We start from the raw sequence: 20,409 nt of genomic DNA on the forward strand, positions 1-20,409 counted from the left end.
GTAGTCGGCAGAATGGTAATGGAGGACATTCTGTCCCCCCTGAAGGTATTTAAAGAACTGTACAGTACTGTATGCGATGTCACACATCACATACAATACATATACACACAATACACCCCATACATAAATGTTTCCCTATCAGTGTGCCTCCAGCTGTTGCAAAACTATAACTCCCAGCATGCCCAGACAGTCAATGGCTGTACATGCATGCTGGGAGTTGTAGTTGTGCAACAGCTAGAGGCACCCTGGTTTGTTAAACACTCCCCATACACTCCACATACAATGGTCATCCCTCCCAGAACCAATTAGCAGTTTCCCATACAGATATATATTCAACATACAATGGTTCCGAGGCCCTAGAACCAATTACCATTTTTACATAGACATATGTACTCGACATATGATGGTTTCAACATATGATGGTTCTCCTGGAACCAATTAATATCATATGTTGAGGGACCACTGTATTTAAACATGCAAATCAATTCATAACCAATATGTAATGTGTTTTTCTTAATTTTTTATGCTGTTATTCTGTCGCTCACTGTTCAAAGAAACCTACCATTAAAATTGTAGACTTGTAAACAAAAAACAAAAAAATCTGTAGGGGATCAAAAAAATCTTTTCTTCACTGTAGTGGCTATAGAGGTTGTCATTAAGAATCACAGACTTTGTATAGTGAATTAGTCTTTCCTGTAGCTCTTACATCCTATTCTAAGGGTATGTCCACACTAAGGAATTGGCGAGGAATTGATGAGACATTGTTTCGGTCAGGAAATTATACAAATCTGCTATGTTCTGCTTGGAGAGGAATTAATGCAGAAATGGTGCAGAATTTTAAGAGTTTGATGCAGAATTATAAGAGGAAATCTGAAGGAGGATCAGTGCTACAACAACTAATGGGCTAAAAATCAATTCTCCTTTACAAATTCAATGCAAACATTATGCTTTAATTCCTATTCAATTCTGCTCCAAATTCATTCCGTCCAAAAAATTTATAAATAAAGTCCCATTGACTTCAATGGGCTTTCACCCGCAGATTTCACCAGAAGAATGAACGTGTTCAATCTTCTGGCGGAAGTCAATACAGTGTCAGAATTTTACAGAACAGCGGAAAGACCATTAGGCTAGGTTCAGACTACGGAATTTCCTCCTGCAATTCCTCTTTGAAATTGCAGGCGGAAATTCCGCTGGTTAAAATGTACTGTATAGTGAATGGGTTTCCGTTCACAAATTCACACTTCAGAATTTGTGAACAGAAAATCCGCTTGGAAATTTCCGCCTGAAGAATGGCGTTGCTCATTCTTCAAGCGGAAATACTCGCAGAACACATTGCAGTCTATTGGAGACTGCAGTGTCCGTGTGGTCCTAGCACCGACTGATTCAGTCAGTGCTGGCTGCACTCGGAATCTCCGGGTGGAAATTTTCTGCCCGGAGATTCCGTAGTCTGAACCTAGCCTTAAAGTAAGTAGAACTTTCACTAAAGGCAGAATTGAAGATGAAAACTGGCATGGAAGAATATTCCTTGTCAATTCCTCAGTGTGAACCTATCTAGGAAACAGAAAAATAGGGTTATATGACCCTCTCTTTACTACTGTCTTTCTTTTGTCATTCTCTACTACAGTTCTGACATTATCAGATCCTATCTAGATAAGGGAGTTTGGCAGACTGTGGAATTCTGGGAGAACATAGAGAATATGGTTATAAATATGAGTCTATGATATAGAATAAACTCTATGATAATCAATGGACAGTATTGCATCTGTGGCAGCTGTCTTTTGGGGTCTTGGGAATAGGTCTGTATGATAGATTGCTTAAAGTATCTGCATCCATACCAGTGATAGAGTATCCACTTTCTGTATGTACATACTGACCTGTGTTTGGCAGATCATAGCACTTACCCTGTAATGGGAATCCACCAAAAGCTATTTCGAGAATAACTACTCCTAAACTGCAAGAGAAGATGCACTTGATCACAGACAATGTAAAAACCAACATGCTCTCTTAAGGGTGTGGCGTTCACACATTTTTGCTGCAGATCTGCTGCTGCAGATTTTACTGCCTATTGACTTCAATGGGTAGCAAACTCTGCTACAGCAAATCTGCAGCAGAAAATATGCACGTGTGAACTAACCCTTAGACTTGGAGCAAAAAGGCAAAAGTTTATCAAGCTGGAAGGGGAAAGTATAACATCTTGTGTCACGTTATCAAGACATGTTCATGGCAAGTATAGTTCAATCAGGTGATACAGAGCTGGGAGAGAAAATGCTGAGAGCAAACTTCTCCCGGCTCGTTCTCCTGATCGGTGGAGGTCTGTACATTCAGACCTCAGCAAATCAAAACTTTTGACATGTCCCTAGGACATGTCAAGTTTTTCCAACTTTTAGCCATTTAAGGGATTTGATTTGTTGCAGAACTTCAGTTGTAGAATCCGCAGTGAAATTTTGCAACAAAGTACCGCACATTGTTAATTAATGGTGTTTTTACAAAGCCACATTTAAAACTGAAAACAATCCACTCCAGAATTATAGGCATGATGCAGATTTCCAAAATCACAGCATGCTGTTACAGATACAGTATTTGATGTTTATCTACAGATGTCTTTTATTTCTATGAAACTGGGTGCAATCTGTGATAAAAAAAATCACCACTGAACACATAGATTTCATTTTGGATTTGTGCTGTGGGTCAATTCAACCAAGTGTCAACTGAGCCGCATGGCTAGTGTTTTGACACTCTTTTTAACATCTTTTGCTAAGTTCCTATAATTCACTGGGGTATTAAATTTTTTGTACATTAGTTGACTGGAGTGTAAATATAGCACTTTGTTTAAGGAGAATACACATAACATATGCAAGCTCTGCAAAGATGGTGAACAAATAGTGGATACTGGAAAATTGTGTAGCTTTGAAGTTTACAGAATAATGAGTGCCGCTCTACAGTATAATACAGGATGTAACACAGGATCGGTACAAGATCAGTTATGTCATCTGTTTATAAGTGAATGACAGATTAAAGGGGTACTCCAGTGGAAGGCTTTTTTGTTTTTTAAATCAACTGGTGGCAGAAAGTTAAACATATTTGTAAATTACTTCTATTAAAAAATGTTAATCCTTCCAGTACTTATTAGCTGCTGATTACTACAAAGGAAATTTTTCTTTTGGGAACACAGAGCTCTCTGCTGACATCAAGAGCACAGTGCTCTCTGCTGACACTTCTGTTGACATTTTAGGAACTGTCCAGAGCAGCATATGTTTGCTATGGGGATTTTCTCCTACTCTGGACAGTTCTTAAAATGGACAGAGATGTCAGTAGAAAGCACTGTGCTCGTGATTCAGCAGAGAGCTCCAAAAAGAAAAGAATTTCCTCTGTAGTATTCAGCAGCTAATAAGTATTAAAAGGATTAAGATTTTTTAATACAAGTAATTTACAAATCTGTTTAACTTTCTGGCACCAGTTGATAAAAAAAAAAAGTTTTCCACCAGAGTACCCCTTTAATTCTGTATATGAACAGTTAGATCATGAGCAGAGTAAACAGATTGTGTAATGTTAAATTAACAATGGTGTTTTACTCTTGAATCTTGGACAAACTGATTTGTGTGTAGGATTTAGTATAGGTTTAAAGGGGAGGGGGGGCTATTCCCATTTGAATATTTGTTGCATATCCTCTGGTACATGGACCTATTTTGAGTTTGAGGGCCCCTTGTCCCCTCTGGCCTGCTTGCAACCACCAATGCTGATCGGGAAGCTGGATGGACTGTTTTATGTGGTTTACATAACTACTATAGAAGTTAATGGGAGGTGGATAAACAGCATAGCACCAATGGGTATGTTGTCTCTGTAGCCACCATAACTGGTGGTTCTACACTGCATGCGCAACTCTCATTGAAGGAGATTTATCATTGTTTTCAAACGTATGGCTTTTATATGAAATTTTTTTTTTGCTTACTTTTGCTTACATGCAACCTATTTATGAAATAGTCGCACGACCTTGATAAATAAATCACACGTAAGCAAAACCCGGGAAACCCGCTTACAAAAGCATTTTTTTAAAGCAGAAAAGTTTTCCCTTATGTTAATAGCCGAAGTTCTTTAGCAATGCTATTGGTAATAAAGGGTAGATAGAGAGTGACAGGGAAGGGGGCTTATCGCATCGGGTGACACCCTGACTGGCACTAAATAGCTGCACTCCAACTAACCCGCATCAACCCATCCACCCAAAATAAAAAAATATTAAAAACATACTATGCCGCACCATGAATATCTGTACTCTGCAGGCTTTTTTGTTTAATTTTGAGCCCGCATTTTGTGATGTTGGTTGGTGGAGACAGCGCAGCACCAACAGGCACATAAACAATAGTGAAGCCACAAAAAACAACAAAAAAAAATGGCTCAGTACGTTACTCACCCCAAAATGTGCATGAAGCTGTATTACTATGGAGGTTTCTTTCTTTTAAGGAAAAATTTTTGTGCCACATATGGGTTTTGTACGTAGTCTGTAAAAATTCTTACACAATTATTTTGTGCCTTATTCTATTTTAACAGAACATTCATTTTAAAATTTAGTGGGTACGCCAGCATTTACGTGTCCTAAAATTAACAAGGTGTGCAGTGTGTATTTTCAACCTTAAAATTAAGAGTTATTAGTTATATAATGTTGTTAAAGTGGGTGTTAATGTCCTTTTCTGCAGATGTACGCACTTTCTGTAAGCCAGGTTGGACCTGGAATACATATGCGACTTTTAAATGAAGATGTAACTTTTTGTCTTCATAAATAGCGACTATCACATTTGATAAATACATGACCACTGCAAAGTAAAAAAATACAAAATTACTACGTGAGTAGATTTCAGAAATGTGCTTTGGAATAAGCAAAAATCTAAAAGTCGCAGCATGTATAGAAAAGTTGCACATGCGCAAGTACGTGCGACTTTTTTACGCAAAAAAAAAAACTACTTTGGAGCTTGATAAATATCCTTCGTTGAGATCTTGGGATAAGTCCAGGCCCCAGAAGTTGGTCATCCATCTTTCAGACATTTATGGCATAGCCTGTGGCTATCCTTTTTTCTATTTTCTACTGTCTATTCGCTCTACATGGCTCTTACCTGTAAATCTCACTGCATTTGTCATAGGCGTTGATGTTCTGCAAGGTCTCAGGGGCGATATACACCAGCTCACTGATTTCTGCTCTGTTTTTCACTGGACTCCTTCTCATAGACGATTCAGTCTTGGAGAGCTCAAACCCTGATAACTGCAAAGAATAAGTTATGTCTGCTGTTCTGGCACTCAGTATGTATGATCTATGCCCATGTTATGGTCCACCAACTGAATCCCTCTTTGACTATACTGCTACTGTCCCTTGTCCCTGGCCCCTCAAAACTATTAAAAAAAGGTCTCCTCAGCCACTTTCTGACTGCTACCAGAGCTGTCACACCTTGGTACTGGAGGATGACTGACACAGACATTTCCTTTGGATTATCAGCAGCCTAGTAGCTTTTGAAAATCTGCAGCGGATTTTGCAACCAGTGACTTAAATGGGTCAGCAGAAAATCTGCAATAGTGGCAGATTTACTGATTTTCTTCAGACCCATTAAAGTCAATAGTAGTAAAATCCACAGCAGATTTTCTGCAGAAAATAAGTTTGGAAAATCCTGCTGTCTGAACGGACCCTGATAAACAAGATAATATTCAACATTTCTCCTCTGTGTCATCTGACAGGTAGACCCATAAACAAAAATTATAATCACCTAAAGGGGACTTGTATTATGACCTATATAAACTCCTACAAGTGTTCTTGAAGACAGCAGGGACTAGTAAAAAAGGTATCACCTACATAGTTTTTTTTTTTTTACAGATTAATGGCAAATACTGAAGCTTGTTTTTTTTCCCTCCCAAAGACTTGCATTGAGGGGGCATGGTGTGATGTCACTAGGGGCGTGACCGTGATGTCACGACCCCCGCAGCCCGCACCCAGTATTCGGAACAAAATGTTCCGCACACTGGAGCAGTGGAGTACCCCTTTAACAGCATCAAAGGGGTACTCCTGTGGAATTTTTTTTTTAAATCAACTGGTGCCAGAAAGTTAAACAGATTTGTAAATTTTGTTTTCTTTTTTTTAATCTTAATCCTTCCAGTACTTATTAGCTATATGCTACAGAGGAAGTTCTTTTCTTTTTGAATTTCTTTCCAGTCTGACCACACTGCTCTCTGTCAGGAACGGAGCATGATAGGTTTGCTATGGGGATTTACTCCTGATCTGGACAGTTCCTGACATGGACAGAGTTGTCAGCAGGGAGCACTGTGGTCAGACAGAAAATAAATTAAAGGGAACCAATCATCAGATTTTACCCTATATAACGCTTGGCAAAGCGTTATATAGGGTAAAATCTTTATTTTCACCATTCCCGGGGGAAGCTCCTGCCCCTAGGGATGGTGAAGATATGAAGTTATAAACTAGTCAACGCAGCCGCCGTAAGTAGTCCCCTGGGCGGGGAGCTCCTCTTACCTACTCCCGTTCTTCGGCCGGCAGCGACGCCCCCTCCGCTTGATTGATGGGCAGCGTCATTGTTCCGCTCACTGAAGAGACGGAGCAGAGCGATGACGCGGCCCATCAATCAAGCGGAGGGGGCGTCGCTGCCGGACGAAGAACGGGAGTAGGTGAGAAGAGCTCCCCGCCCAGGTGACTACTTACGGCGGCGGCGGTGACTAGTTTATAACTTCATATCTTCACCATCCCTGGAGGCAGGAGCGTCCCCTGGGAATGGTGAAAATAAAGATTTTACCCTATATAACGCTTTGTCAAGCGTTATATAGGGTAAAACCTGATGATTGGTTCCCTTTAAAAAAGAAAAAAGACCTTCCTATGGAGCATACAGCAGCTGGTAAGTACTGGAAGGATTAAGATTTTTTTCATAGAAGTAATATACAAATCTGTTTAACTTTCTGGCACCAGTTGATTAAAAAAAAAATAGTTTTCCACCTGAGTACCCCTTTAACCCCTTAAGGACCAAACGTTTTTCAGTTGTTGCACTTTAGTTTTTTCTCACATTTAAAAAATCATAACCCTTTCAATTTTGCACCTAAAAATGCATATGATGTTTTTTTTTTTTTTGCTCCACCAATTCTACTTTGTAATGACACCAGTCATTTTAACCAAAAATGTACGGCGAAACGGAACAAAAAAATCATTGTGCGACAAAATTGAAGAAAAAACGCCATTTTGTAACTTTTGGGGGCTTCCGTTTCTACACAGTAAATTTTTTGGTAAAAATAAAACCTTGTCTTTATTCTGTAGGTCCATACGATTAAAATGATATCCCACTTATATAGGTTTGATTTTGTCTTCTGGAAAAAATCATAACTACATGCACGAAAATTTATACGTTTAAAATTGTCATGTTCTGACCCTTATAACTTTTTTATTTTTCCACGAACGGTGCAGTAAGAGGGCTCATTTTTTGCGCCATGATCTGAAGTTTTTATCGGTCCCATTTTTTTTTTTATCTGACTTTTTGATAGCTTTTTATTCATTTTTTCATTATATAAAAAGTGACCAAAAATACGCTATTTTGGACTTTGGATTTTTTTTGCACGTACGCCATTGACCGTGCGGTTTAATTAATTATAGATTTTTATAGTTCAGACATTTCCGCACGCGGCGATACCACCTATTTTATTTTTTATTTACACAGTTTTTGTTTTGTTTTTTTAAAGGGAGAAAAGGGGGTGATTCTTATTTTTTATTAGGGAAGGGGTTAAATGATCTTTATTAACTTTTTTCACACTTTTTCTTTTGCAGTTATAGCCCCCCTAGTGGCTATTACACTGCACACACTGATCTGCTACACAGATGATTGCTGTGTATTGACACAGCAAAGATCAGTGTTATCGGCAGTCGATTGCTCAAGCCTGGATTTCAGGCTTGGAGCAATCAATCACCGATCGGACGCGATGGAGGCAGGTAAGGGGACCTCCGTTCGTGTTCTAGCTGATTGGGACATTGCAATTTCACTGAGATAGTCCCGATCAGCTCGACTGAGCTGCCGGAAAGCTTTCACTTTCATTTTAGATGCGGCGATGAACTTTGAACGCCGCATCTAAAAGGTTAATAGCGTGCGGCACAACGGTCAGTGCCGCATGCTATTAGTCCAGGGTCCCGTCTTTCATTTCATGCGTTATATGCCGGGCGCAGGGCGTACGGGTATGCCCTGCGTCCTTAAGAGGTTAAAATGGGGAAAGGGGGGTGATTCCAATTTGTATTAGGGAAGGGGTTAAATCACATTTATTAACTTTTTTTTACTTTTTTCATGCAGTGTTATGCAGCCCCTTCTAGTGGCTATAAAACTGCATGCACTGATCTCTTACACTTTTCACTGCATTGCCATAGGAATGCATTGATCAGTGTTGTCTGCGCTTGATTGCTCAAGCCTGGATTTCAGGCATGGAGCAATCAAACGCCGATCGGACAGTCGGGAGCAAGGTAAGACACCTCCCGCTGTCCTGTCAGCTGTTTGGGATGCCGCGTTTTCACTGCGGCGATCCCGAACAGCTCCACTGAGCTAATCGGCAGTGTATTCTCCCGTTTTAGATGCCGCAATCAACTTTGATTGCGGCGTCTAAAGGGTTAATATCGGACATCAGCCCGATCGGCGATGTCCGGTATTAGCTGCGGGTCCTGGTTGCTGATAGCAACCGGGACCCTGCAGATAAGAAGCGCGCTCAGCTTCTGAGCACACTTTACAGATTGGGGGCCGGCCACAGGACATAAATATACATCCGTGGTCGTTAGGGAGTAGAAATATACTTTACAGCAGTTCCATTAACATATTAAAATGCCTGCGATGATGAGGAGGACAATGTTGAAATGTTTTCTCACCAGAGCAGAAAGTGTCAGCTTTTTATTAGGTTTATCTGCCAGAATAAAAACTGCAAGATGCCATGATTATTAAAAAAAAATGTAAATAAATAATAATTACAATAGTGATTTTATATATATATATATATATATATATATATATATATATATATATATAAATCTACAGTGGGGATCAAAAGTTTGGGCACCCCAGGTAAAAATTTGTATTAATGTGCATAAAGAAGTCAAGGAAAGATGGAAAAATCTCCAAAAGGCATCAAATTACAGATTAGACATTCTTATAATATGTCAACAAAAGTTAGATTTTATTTCCATCATTTACACTTTCAAAATAACAGAAAACAAAAAAAATGGCATATGCAAAAGTTTGGGCACCCTGCAGAATTTATAGCATGCACTGCCCCTTTTGCAAAGCTGAGACCTGCCAGTGTCATGGATTGTTCTCAATCATCCTCTGGGAAGATCAGGTGATGTCAATCTCAAAGGTTTTAAATGCTTAGACTCATCTGACCTTGCCCCAACAATCAGCACCAAGGGTTCTTCTAAGCAGTTGTCTAGAAATCTGAAAATAGTTGACGCTCACAAAGCTGGAGAAGGCTATAAGAAGATAGCAAAACGTTTTCAGATGTCAATATCATCTGTTTGGAATGTAATTAAGAAATGGCAGTCATCAGGAACAGTGGAAGTTAAAGCAAGATCTGGAAGACCAAGAAAAATATCAGACATAACAGCTCACAGGATTGTGATAAAAACAATTCAAAATCCACGTTTGACTTCACAATCCCTCCAGAAAGATCTGGCAGACACTGGAGTTGTGGTACACTATTCCACTATAAAGAGATACTTGTACAAATATGGTCTTCATGGAAGAGTCATCAGAAGAAAACCTCTTCTACATCCTCACCACAAAAATCAGCGTTTGAACTTTGCAAATGAACATATAGACAAGCCTGATGCATTTTGGAAACAAGTTCTGTGTACCGATGAGGTTAAAATTGAACTATTTGACCGGAATTAGCAAAGGTACGTTTGGAGAAGAAGGGGAACAGAATTTAATGAAAAGAACCTCTGTCCAACTGTTAAGCATGGGGGTGGATCAATCATGCTTTGGGGTTGTATTGTATGGGGTTGTATTGGGGTTGTATTGTGTATTGCACAGGGAGCATCTTACGAGTAGAAGGAAAAATGGATTCAATAAAATTTCAGCAAATTTTGGATGCTAACTTGATGCCATCTGTGAAAAAGCTGAAGTTAAAGGATGGCTTCTACAAATGGATAATGATCCTAAACACACCTCGAAATCCACAGGGGATTACATCAAGAGGCGTAAACTGAAGGTTTTGCCATGGCCTTCACAATCTCCTGACCTCAACATAATTGAAAATCTATGGATAGACCTTAAAAGAGCAGTGCGTGACAGCCCAGAAATCTCAAAGAACTGGAAGACTTTTGTAAAGAGGAATGGGCAAAGATACCTCAAACAAGAATTGAAAGACTCCTGGCTGGTTACAAAAAGCGTTTACAAGCTGTGATACTTGGCACAGGGGGCAGTACAAGATATTAACTCTGCAGGGTGCCCAAACTTTTGCAGACGCCATTTTTTTTGTTTTCTGTTATTTTGAAAGTGTAAATGATGGAAATAAAATCTAACTTTTGTTGACATATTATAAGAATGTCTAATCTGTAATTTGATGCCTTTTTGAGATTTTTCCATCTTTCCTTGGCTTCTTTATGCACATTAATACAATTTTTTACCTGGGTTACCCAAACTTTTGAGCCCCACTGTATGTATGTATATATATATATATATATATATATATATATATATACACACACAAACAGTGGTGCAAAAAAAGTATTTAGTCAGCCACCAATTGAGCAAGTTCTCCCACTTAAAAAGATGAGAGAGGCCTGTAATTTTCATCATAATAAGAAAAAAAAACATAAAATCATATTGTCTGATTTGTTTAAGAATTTATTTGCAAATTATGGTGGAAAATAAGTATTTGGTCAATAACAAAAGGTCATCTCAATATAATGTTATTTATATACCTTTTGTTGGCAATGACGGAGGTCAAATGTTTTCTGTAAGTCTTCACAAGGTTTTCATACACTGTTGCTGGGATTTTGGCCCATTCCTCCATGCAGATCTCCCCTAGAGCAGTGATGTTTTGGGGCTATCGCTGGGTAACACAGACTTTCAACTCCCTCCAAAGGTTTTCTATGGGATTAAGATCTGGAGACTTGCTAGACCACTCCAGGACCTTGAAATGCTTCTTACAAAGCCACTCTTTGGTTTCCTGGGCGGTGTGTTTGGGATCATTGTCATGCTGAAAGACCCAGCCACATTTCATCTTTAATGCCCTTGCTGATGGAAAGAGGTTTTCACTCAAAATCTCACGATACATGGCCCCATTCATTCTTTCCTTTACACGGATTAATCATCCTGGTCCCTTAGCAGGGATTTTTCCACCCCCATGCTTCATAGTAGGTATGGTGTACTTTGGATGCAACTCAGCATTCTTTCTCCTCCAAACACGACAAGTTGAGTTTTTACCAAAAAGTTCGACTTTTATTTCATCTGACCATATGACATTCTCCCAATCCTCTTCTGAATCACCCAAATGCTCTCTAGCAAACTTCAGACGGGCCCAGACATGTACTGACTTAAGCAGGGGGACATGTCTGGCACTGCAAGATTTGAGTCCCTTTTGGCATAGTGCGTTACTGATGGTAGCCTTTGTTACTTTAATCCCAGGTCCCTACAGGTCATTCACTAGTGTGGTTCTGGGATTTTTGCTCACCGTTCTTGTGATCATTTTGACACTACGGGGTGAGATCTTGTGTGGAGCCCCAGATCGACGGAAATTATTAGTGGTCTTGTATGATTTCCATTTTCTAATAATTGCTCCCACAGTTGATTTCTTCACACCAAGCTGCTTGCCTATTGCAGATTCAGTCTTCCCAGCCTGGTGCAGCTCTATAATTTTGTTTTTGGTGTCCTTCGACAGCTCTTTGGTCTTGGCCATAGTGGAATTTGGAGTATGACTGTTTGAGATTGTGGACAGGTGTTTTTTATACTGATAACAAGTTCAAACAGGTGCCATTAATACAGGTAAGGACAGAGGACACTCTTAAAGAAGACGTTACAGGTCTGTGAGAGCCAGAAATCTTGCTTGTTTGTAGGTGACCAAATACTTATTTTCCACCATAATTTGCAAATAAATTGTTTAAAAATCAGACAATATGATTTTATGGATTTCTTTTTCTCGTTATGTTTCTCATAGTTGAGGTATACCAATAATGAAAATTACAGGCTTCTCTCATCTTTTTAAGTGGGAGAACTTGCACAATTGGTGACCAGCAGGGTGAAACATAGAGGCCATTAGCAATTAGTCCACATCTAGGACCAGCTGTGTGGTGGCTGTTACCCTACCGCAAAATTTAATGTATATAAATAAGAATTTCTGTGTGTGTCATATTTTTTAATACATACCAATAAAGGCTAATGTTTTATGACTATAGTGTTTTCCTTCCTATACATATAAAAAGGAAATGACATTTTCTTATGAAGTATATGTTACGTTGGGCAGGGATTGAGTAAAGCCCTAATCTTGCCCACACCCTCTGTCCCTGCCTACTTGCATACCCTTCTTAAATAACGGGTCCACAACCACAAGGACATTCCCTACCTATATACGTGCACGGACGGACAGAGTCAAAACAATAAAATACAATACAGAAGGAGTCGAGGAACACAAAAATAAGAAAAGTAAATCTAAACAAACTCACAGTCAAGTCAGCAACAGGAGATAGCGAGGTAACAATACACAAGAACAGAAGAAAAGTCAAAAGCTGAGCTAAGATCAATACACAGAATTAACCCCTTCTTTCACTGGCAACTGCAAACAGTGTGCGCTGGACTTAAAGGGGTACTCCGGTGGAAAAAAAAATTTTTTTTTAATCAACTGGTGCCAGAAAGTTAAACAGATTTGTAAATTACTTATTTAAAAAAAATCCAGTACTTATTAGCAGCTGTATGCTACAGAGGAAATTCTTTTCTTTTTGAATTTTTTGTCTTGTCCACAGTGCTCTCTGCTGACACCTGATGCCGTATCAGGAACTGTCCAGAGCAGGAGAAAATCCCCATAGCAAACTTATGCTGCTCTGGACAGTTGCTGACATGGACAGGAAATTCAAAAAGAAAATAATTTCCTCTGTAGCATACAGCTGATAAGTACTGAAAGGATTCAGATTTTTAAATAGAAGTAATTTACAAATCTGTTTAACTTTCTGGCACCACCAGTTTTCCACCCGAGTACCCCTTTAAGTAGCTGATCAAAACTTGACATGTTAGTAGAGGGGGTGTGGCTATCTGAGCATGGCGGCGGCTGCTGCATGGTGAGAGTATAGCAGTACCATTGAATCTCCGGCTGTAAAACCTGCTGAGGCGGCTAACATAAGTGGGAAACCTTGGTGGCAAGCTTGAAAAGATTGTATGAAAATGACTTGCATCAGACAAAAAATAAGAACAGTCCTGTAAAGGTTTCGAGCTTGTACTCACCAGTCGGGAGAGGTGACAACATGCGGGGACGAAGCGTTGCAGCCCTGGATGGAGGAACGCCGAACTATGGAGCGCGGTGTTGGAGGAAGTGACGCCGTCCGGTGCATGCGCACGAGATGGGCAGAGGAGCAGAGATTCCGGAGCTCCCGGAGGAGAGCCCAAAGCCGGCTGTCTGGCAATTGGCTCGTGGAGAGCGCCGGGAAAGCTGGCGAACGGAGAGAGAGGGGCTGCTAGCGGCACAGAGATTGAAAACGCGAACTGTGGCACAACTAGCGACATGGGACTTTTGGACGTGAAAGACCTGGAATGCGGCAGTGTCGATAATGATGCAGCAGTGCTGGTAAGCGCTAATGGGGGCAATACGGAAAAGAAAGAGGGGAGTTTAAAATCATACAACTGTAATGAGGAGATACTAAGAGCTGATGCACTAAGGGCAGATAAAGTGGAAAACTGTGGCAATATGGAGATTAACACTATTACTCTGATAAGCGAGAAACTAATGAAAAGTCCCCACGTTAGCAAACTTATCAGCACTTGTAGCTTTTAGCCCTGCAGCTAGAGTAAAGGTTAAACAAAGCTCATTATTTCCCTCGCTGCCTCTTAAAAGCTCTTTACAGGATCTGGAGCAGCAAGACTCTATGATATCTAACAAACCTGCCGATAAGCCACGCCATATAGATATCATAAGAAGCACGGAAACTACTCCGGTCTCTGAAAGCTCTATGAGAGAAATGTTGACAGAATTACAATTATTATTTACAAGTGTATTACAAGCTGCAGTAATGACGATACAACATGAGATACAATCACTGGGGTCACGCACTGCTCATGTGGAGCAAAAAATGAAAGAATACTCTTTAGCTCACAATAAAGTAGTGGAGTCTGTAGATATCCTAAAAGGGGAAGTGGAATATTTTAAATCTAAGATAACTGAAATGGAAGACCGCTCAAGAAGGAATAACCTTCGAGTAAGAGGGATCCCTGATTCAGTAAAACAGGGGGACTTGGAACCCTTCTTGGAGGAATACTTTACTACTCTAGTACCAGAGCTATCCCCATTAGACATGATAATGGACAGAGTCAACCGCCTGCCGCCTACAATTTTAAGGATGCACTTCTACCATATTAAAGAGAAAATCTTGATTGCCTCTAGGAACCCTATACAGATGGTGCACCATTTGAAAAACATTCATGTCTTTACAGATCTGTCGGCTGCGACAATGATTAAGCGCAGAGAGTTCGCTAACAGAACGCGTCTCTTACGTGAGCATGGCGTTCAGTACAAATGGGGATTTCAGGTAAAAGTGATAATCACATATAAAGGGAAGAAACATGTAGCACTTACCCCAAAAGCCTTAAAGGGGTACTCCGCCCCTAGACATCTTATCCCCTAAGATGTCAGATGGCCGGGGTCCCGCTGCTGGGGACCCCGGGGATCGCTGCTGCAGCACCCCGCTGCGAGATCGCTCTGCACGTAATGACGGGTAATACAGGGGCCGGAGCATTGTTACGTCACGGCTCCGCCCCTCATGACGTCACGGCCCGCCCCCGTCAATACAAGTCTATGGGAGGGGGTGTGGCGGTCATCACGCCCCCTGCCATAGACTTGCATTAAGGGGACAGGCCGTGATGTCATGAGGGGCGGAGCCATGACGTCACTCTGCTCCGGCCCCTGTATCGCCCGTCATTACGCACAGAGCGAACTCGCTCTGTGCTGTAATGATAGCGGGGTGCCGCAGTGGGGATCCCGGGGCTCTCCAGCAGCGGGACTGCGGCGATCTAACATCTTATCCCCTATCCTTTGGATAGGGGATAAGATGCCAGGGGCGCAGTACCCCTTTAACAGCTCTCTGCCAAGAATGGGAATTAATGCCCAGGGATGAGATGAACTTAGTCCAAAGGAAGGAACCACTGCCATATGTAGCGACAGAATGGTCCACAGTTCAATTTAAGGGAAAAAATAAATCACTTGGAAAATAGAAAACAATACAAGGACCATAATGGAACTGAACAATTTAAAGGTCACCGAGCTAAAAGTTAGCTTTAAAGGGGTACTCCGGTGGTCAACGTGTTTTTCCATTTTTGACTTACCCTACTTGTTTTGTTTCATTTCTATTCTTGTTGTTTAGCCTACTCTATTTCCGTTCTTTGTCATCTTTTTATCCCCCACTTTGTTTTGCTATCTTTGCTTCTATTGCCTGTTTCTTGCTGTGCTGAAAACTACAAATCCCAGCATGCCACATGCCTTGCTGGTTTGGGGCGGCTCCTTTTTTTGTTTTGTTTGTTTGTTCCGCCCTTTACCCACCCTACTATTTTCGGCCCCCTTATACACAGCACACTAATATAATCAGCCTTGGTTGGGATACACTATCATACACACACAAAAGGGACTACAACTCCCAGCATGTGTCATTCAGGAGTCTTCAGTCTGGTATAACACCAGCATGCTGCCTCTGTAGTCTCCTGGGGGTTGTAGTTTACCGCACCTCCAGTGTTTCCCAACAAGGGTGCCTCCAGGTGTTGCAAAAGTACAACTCCCAGAATGCCCTGACAGCCTTTGGGCATGCTAGGAGTTGTAGTTTTGCAACAGCTGGAGGCACACTGGTTGGGAAGCACTGGTGTAACGTGTATGTTGAATAGGCTAGGCTTAGAATACAGAACAGGGGGGAGGGTAGCGGAGGAGCTGTGTACTCAGCTGGATGAGATGAGGGGGTGTGGCTTATTTTTCATGCAGACAGAGAAAAAAAAAAGCTGTGACATCTTGTCCACAACAGACTCAGAACTGTGGACAACAGTAAAAGAAAACCCTCTGAACTACAGAACTTCCTGCCCAACAAACGGGTAAAAAAAACACACACATGCTGCCAAAACATATAACACATGTATATTGCAAAAAAACAAAACTTACATATGCCATATAGTCAAAAAAATTGACCACCGGAGTACCCCTTTAACCCCTTAAGGACAATGGACGTACTCCTACGCCCCCGTTTCCGAGTCCTTAAGGACCGAGGACGTAGGAGTACGTCCTGTCCATTCCCGGCCCCCCTCCGCTAGCCGGAGGGGAGCCGGTGCCCGATGCCTGCTGAAATCGTTCAGCAGGCATCGCGGCATATCGCCCAGGGGGGTCATTATGCCCCCCCATGTCGGCGATGGCCGCAGATCGCTGGACAATTCAATCCAGCGATCTGCGGCGATTCCGGGTCAATCGGGTCTCCAGTGACCCGGAATTACTGGCTGATCGGGGCCGTCAGAGACGGCCCCGAAAGGCCAGAGCCTGCAGGGGTGAGGTGGCACTGGTGCCACCTGACGATCGCCCTGATTCGTCGGCCGGATTCCCGTGTCACTCGCGCACCCGCTCCGCCCCTCTTCCGGAGGACGTGAGCGGGTGCGGGACGTGCACCCCTCGTGCTGGGGACCCCGATCCCCGGCGTTAATGTTAGGATCGGGGCCCCAGGAGCGACGACAGCGGCGGCGGCGGGACTGACCTGCAGCGTCGATCAAGCAGCAGCAGCAGGAGGTGAGTGACAGCCTCCTGCTGTTGCTTAGCAACAGCTCCCAGCATGCAAAAAGGGCATGCTGGGAGCTGTAGTTATGCAACAGGAGGAGGCAGACCACCACAACTCCCAGCATTCCCTTATGGGCATGCTGGGACTTATGGTTTTGCAACAGCTGGAGGCACATTCTTTCTATGGAAAAGTGTACCTTCAGCTGTTGTGTAACTACAACTCCCAGCTTGCACAAACAGCTAAAGTGCATGCTAGGAGTTGTAGTGGTGCATCTGCTGGTTGCATAACTACAACTCCCAGCATGCCCGTTGGCTGTCGGTGACTGCTGAGAGTTTTAGTTTTGCAACAGCTGAAGGCACACTGAGTTAAGTAGCAAACCAGTGTGTCTCCAGCTGTTGCATAACTACAATCCCCAGCATCCCCAGCCAAAGTAGTATGCCTCCCGCTGTTGCATAACTACAACACCCAGCATGCCCTTCCGCTGTCCGTACATGCTGGGGGTTGTAGCTTTTGCAACAGCTGAAGGCACACTGGTTGCAAAACACTGAGTTTGTTGCCAAACTCAGTGTTTCACAACCAGTGTGCCTCCAGCTGTTGCAAAACTACAACTCCCAGCATGCACTGATAGACCGTACATGCTGGGAGTTGTAGTTTTGCAACAGCTGGATGTTCGCCCCCCCCCCCCCCCCCAATGTGAATGTACAGGGTACACTCACATGGGCGGAGGATTACAGTAAGTATCCGGCTGCAAGTTTGAGCTGCGGCAAATTTTCTGCTGCAGCTCAAACTGCCAGCGAGAAACTACTGTGAACCCCCCGCCCGTGCGACTGTACCCTAAAAACACTACACTACACTACCACAAAATAAAATAAAAAGTAAAAAACACTACATATACACATACCCCTACACAGCCCCCCTCCCCAATAAAAATGAAAAACGTCTGGTACGCCACTGTTTCCAAAACGGAGCCTCCAGCTGTTGCAAAACAACTACTCCCAGTATTACCAGACAGCCACTGACTGTCCAGGCATGCTGGGACTTTTACAATAGCTGGAGGCACCCTGTTTGGGAATCAGTGGCGGAGAATACCCCTATGTCCACCCCTATGCAAGTCCCTAATTTAGGCCTCAAATGCGCATGGCGCTCTCACTTTGGAGCCCTGTCGTATTTCAGGGCAACAGTTTAGGGCCACATATGGGGTATCGCCGTACTCGGGAGAAATTGTGTTACAAATTATGGGGGGTATTTTCTGCTATTACCCTTTTTAAAAATGTAAAATTTTTGGGAAACCAAGCATTTTAGGTAATAAATTTTTTTTTACATATGCAAAAGTTGTGAATCACCTGTGGGGTATTAAGGTTCACATTACCCCTTGTTACATTCCCCGAGGGGTCTAGTTTCCAAAATAGTATGCCATGTGTTTTTTTTTTTTGCTGTCCTGGCACCATAGGGGCTTCCTAAATGCGGCATGCCCCGAGAGAAAAATTTGCTTTCAAAAAGCCAAATGTGACTCCTTCTCTTCTGAGACCTGTAGTGCGCCAGCAGAGCACTTTTCACCCCCATATGGGGTGTTTTCTGAATCGGGAGAAATTGGGCTTCAAATTTTGGGGGGTATTTTCTGCTATTATCCTTTTAAAAAATCTAAACATTTTGGGAAACCAAGCATTTTAGGTAAAACATTTTTTTTTTTTTACATATGCAAAAGTCGTGAATCACCTGTGGGGTATTAAGGTTCACTTTACCCCTTGTTACGTTCCCCGAGGGGTCTAATTTCCAAAATGGTATGCCATGTGTTATTTTTTTTGCTGTCCTGGCACCATAGGGGCTTCCTAAAGGTGACATGCCCCCAAAAAACCATTTGTCGCTCCTTCCCTTCTGAGCCCTCTACTGCGCCCGCCGAACAATTAACATAGACATATGAGGTATGTGCTTACTCGAGAGAAATTGGGTTTCAAACACAAGCAAAAATCTCCTTTCTCCTTTCTACCAATTGCAAAAATTCAAAAATTTGGTCTACAAGAACATGCGAGTGTAAAAAATGAAGATTGTGAATTTTCTCCTTCACTTTGCTGTTATTCCTGTGAAACACCTAAAGGGTTAATACACTTATTGAATGTCATAGCGAGTTTCTAAATTTTGTGAAAAATTTCCAAATTGCTGCTGAACTTTGAAGCCCTCTGGTGTCTTCCAAAAGTAAAAACTCATAAATTTTATGATGCAAACATAAAGTAGACATATTGTATATGTGAACCCAAAAATGTTTTATTTTGAATATCCATTTTCCTTACAAGCAGAGAGCTTCAAAGTTAGAAACATGCAAAATTTTCTTTTTTTTTTTTAAATTTTTTGGGATTTTTCACCAAGAAAGGATGCAAGTTACCATAAAATTTTACCACTAAGTTAAAGTCGAATATGTCACGAAAAAACAATCTCAGAATCAGAATGATAACTAAAAGCATTCCAGAGTTATTAATGTTTAAAGTGACAGTGGTCAGAATTGCAAAAAACGCTCCGGTCCTTAAGGTGTAAAATGGCCTGGTCATTAAGTGGTTAATATAGAGCCGCATAAAGTTGAATTGGACTCTTAGGATGCCAATATAGTAGTATTTGGGTGATTTCCAAATTACCATCTAAGGGTGTAAGAAATTACGAACGTCATATTATGTTTGATCGTTTTTATTTGTGAAAATGTTTATTTGTTTGCGTATTTGTTTATGTGTGAATTCAATCACATCTGTGGAAAATATGACAGTGATTGCATATGTTATTTCTTTTTCTTTCCCCTTTAAATGTATTATTTTCGCATGTTATGCCTATTTTTGTCAAGTTCTTGAAAATCTTTTTCTTTAGACCTTGGTACGTCTCAGATATGCTTTCCGGTGGGAGGGGGCCAGTATCTTCAAGGTCAGTACAAAACTTAACAGTTATTTATATGATTACAAAAGGAAGGAAACAGCATATAATGTCATATCAGTATGACAATTTAGATACAGTATTATCACACAATGTGAAAGGGCTAAACTCAGTATACAAAAGATCTTTATTATATAAGGAAATTTGTACTCAGCAGGCGGATGTCTGCTGTATTCAAGAAACGCATTTAAATGAAGATAATATACATAGATTTAAAATTATAACATACCCTATAATAGTCTCAGCACCAGCAGTATGCAAAAAAGGAGGGGTATCTATTTTATTTCGAGATACGGTGGCAATTTCAGTACAGCAGCAGATTATAGATAGGGATGGGTGATATATGAGGGTGCGTGTGTGTGCATGCGTATACCCCGATACACCACCAGGAAAGGCAGGGGGAGAGGGGCCGTCGCTGCCGGCTTCTCTCCCCCTGCCTTTCCTGGGGTCTAGAGCCCTGTTGCCGCCGCTTCTCTCCCGCTGGCTATTTGCGCCGCTGCCCGTTCTCTCCCCCTATCGGTGCCGCTGCCCCATTGCCAGTGCTGCTT

The 20,409-nt window shown here is 41.7% G+C and overlaps 1 protein-coding gene across 2 annotated transcripts in view; it reads right to left on the reverse strand.

The window, feature by feature from the left end:
• The window catches only part of LOC130276291 (mixed lineage kinase domain-like protein), an 82,140-nt gene that overhangs the window by 26,937 nt on the left and 34,794 nt on the right, over positions 1 to 20,409 (reverse strand). For both annotated transcript variants that reach the window (XM_056525462.1, XM_056525463.1), the window contains exons 8-9: positions 5,106 to 5,251; positions 1,902 to 1,951 (exon numbers count right to left, since the gene is read on the reverse strand). In XM_056525462.1, coding sequence (XP_056381437.1) covers positions 1,902 to 1,951; positions 5,106 to 5,251 — 196 coding nt within the window. The remainder of the gene's footprint in view (positions 1 to 1,901; positions 1,952 to 5,105; positions 5,252 to 20,409) is intronic.

The sequence above is a fragment of the Hyla sarda genome, chromosome 6 (assembly GCF_029499605.1).
Source record: "Hyla sarda isolate aHylSar1 chromosome 6, aHylSar1.hap1, whole genome shotgun sequence".
Classification (NCBI taxonomy): Eukaryota; Metazoa; Chordata; class Amphibia; order Anura; family Hylidae; genus Hyla; species Hyla sarda.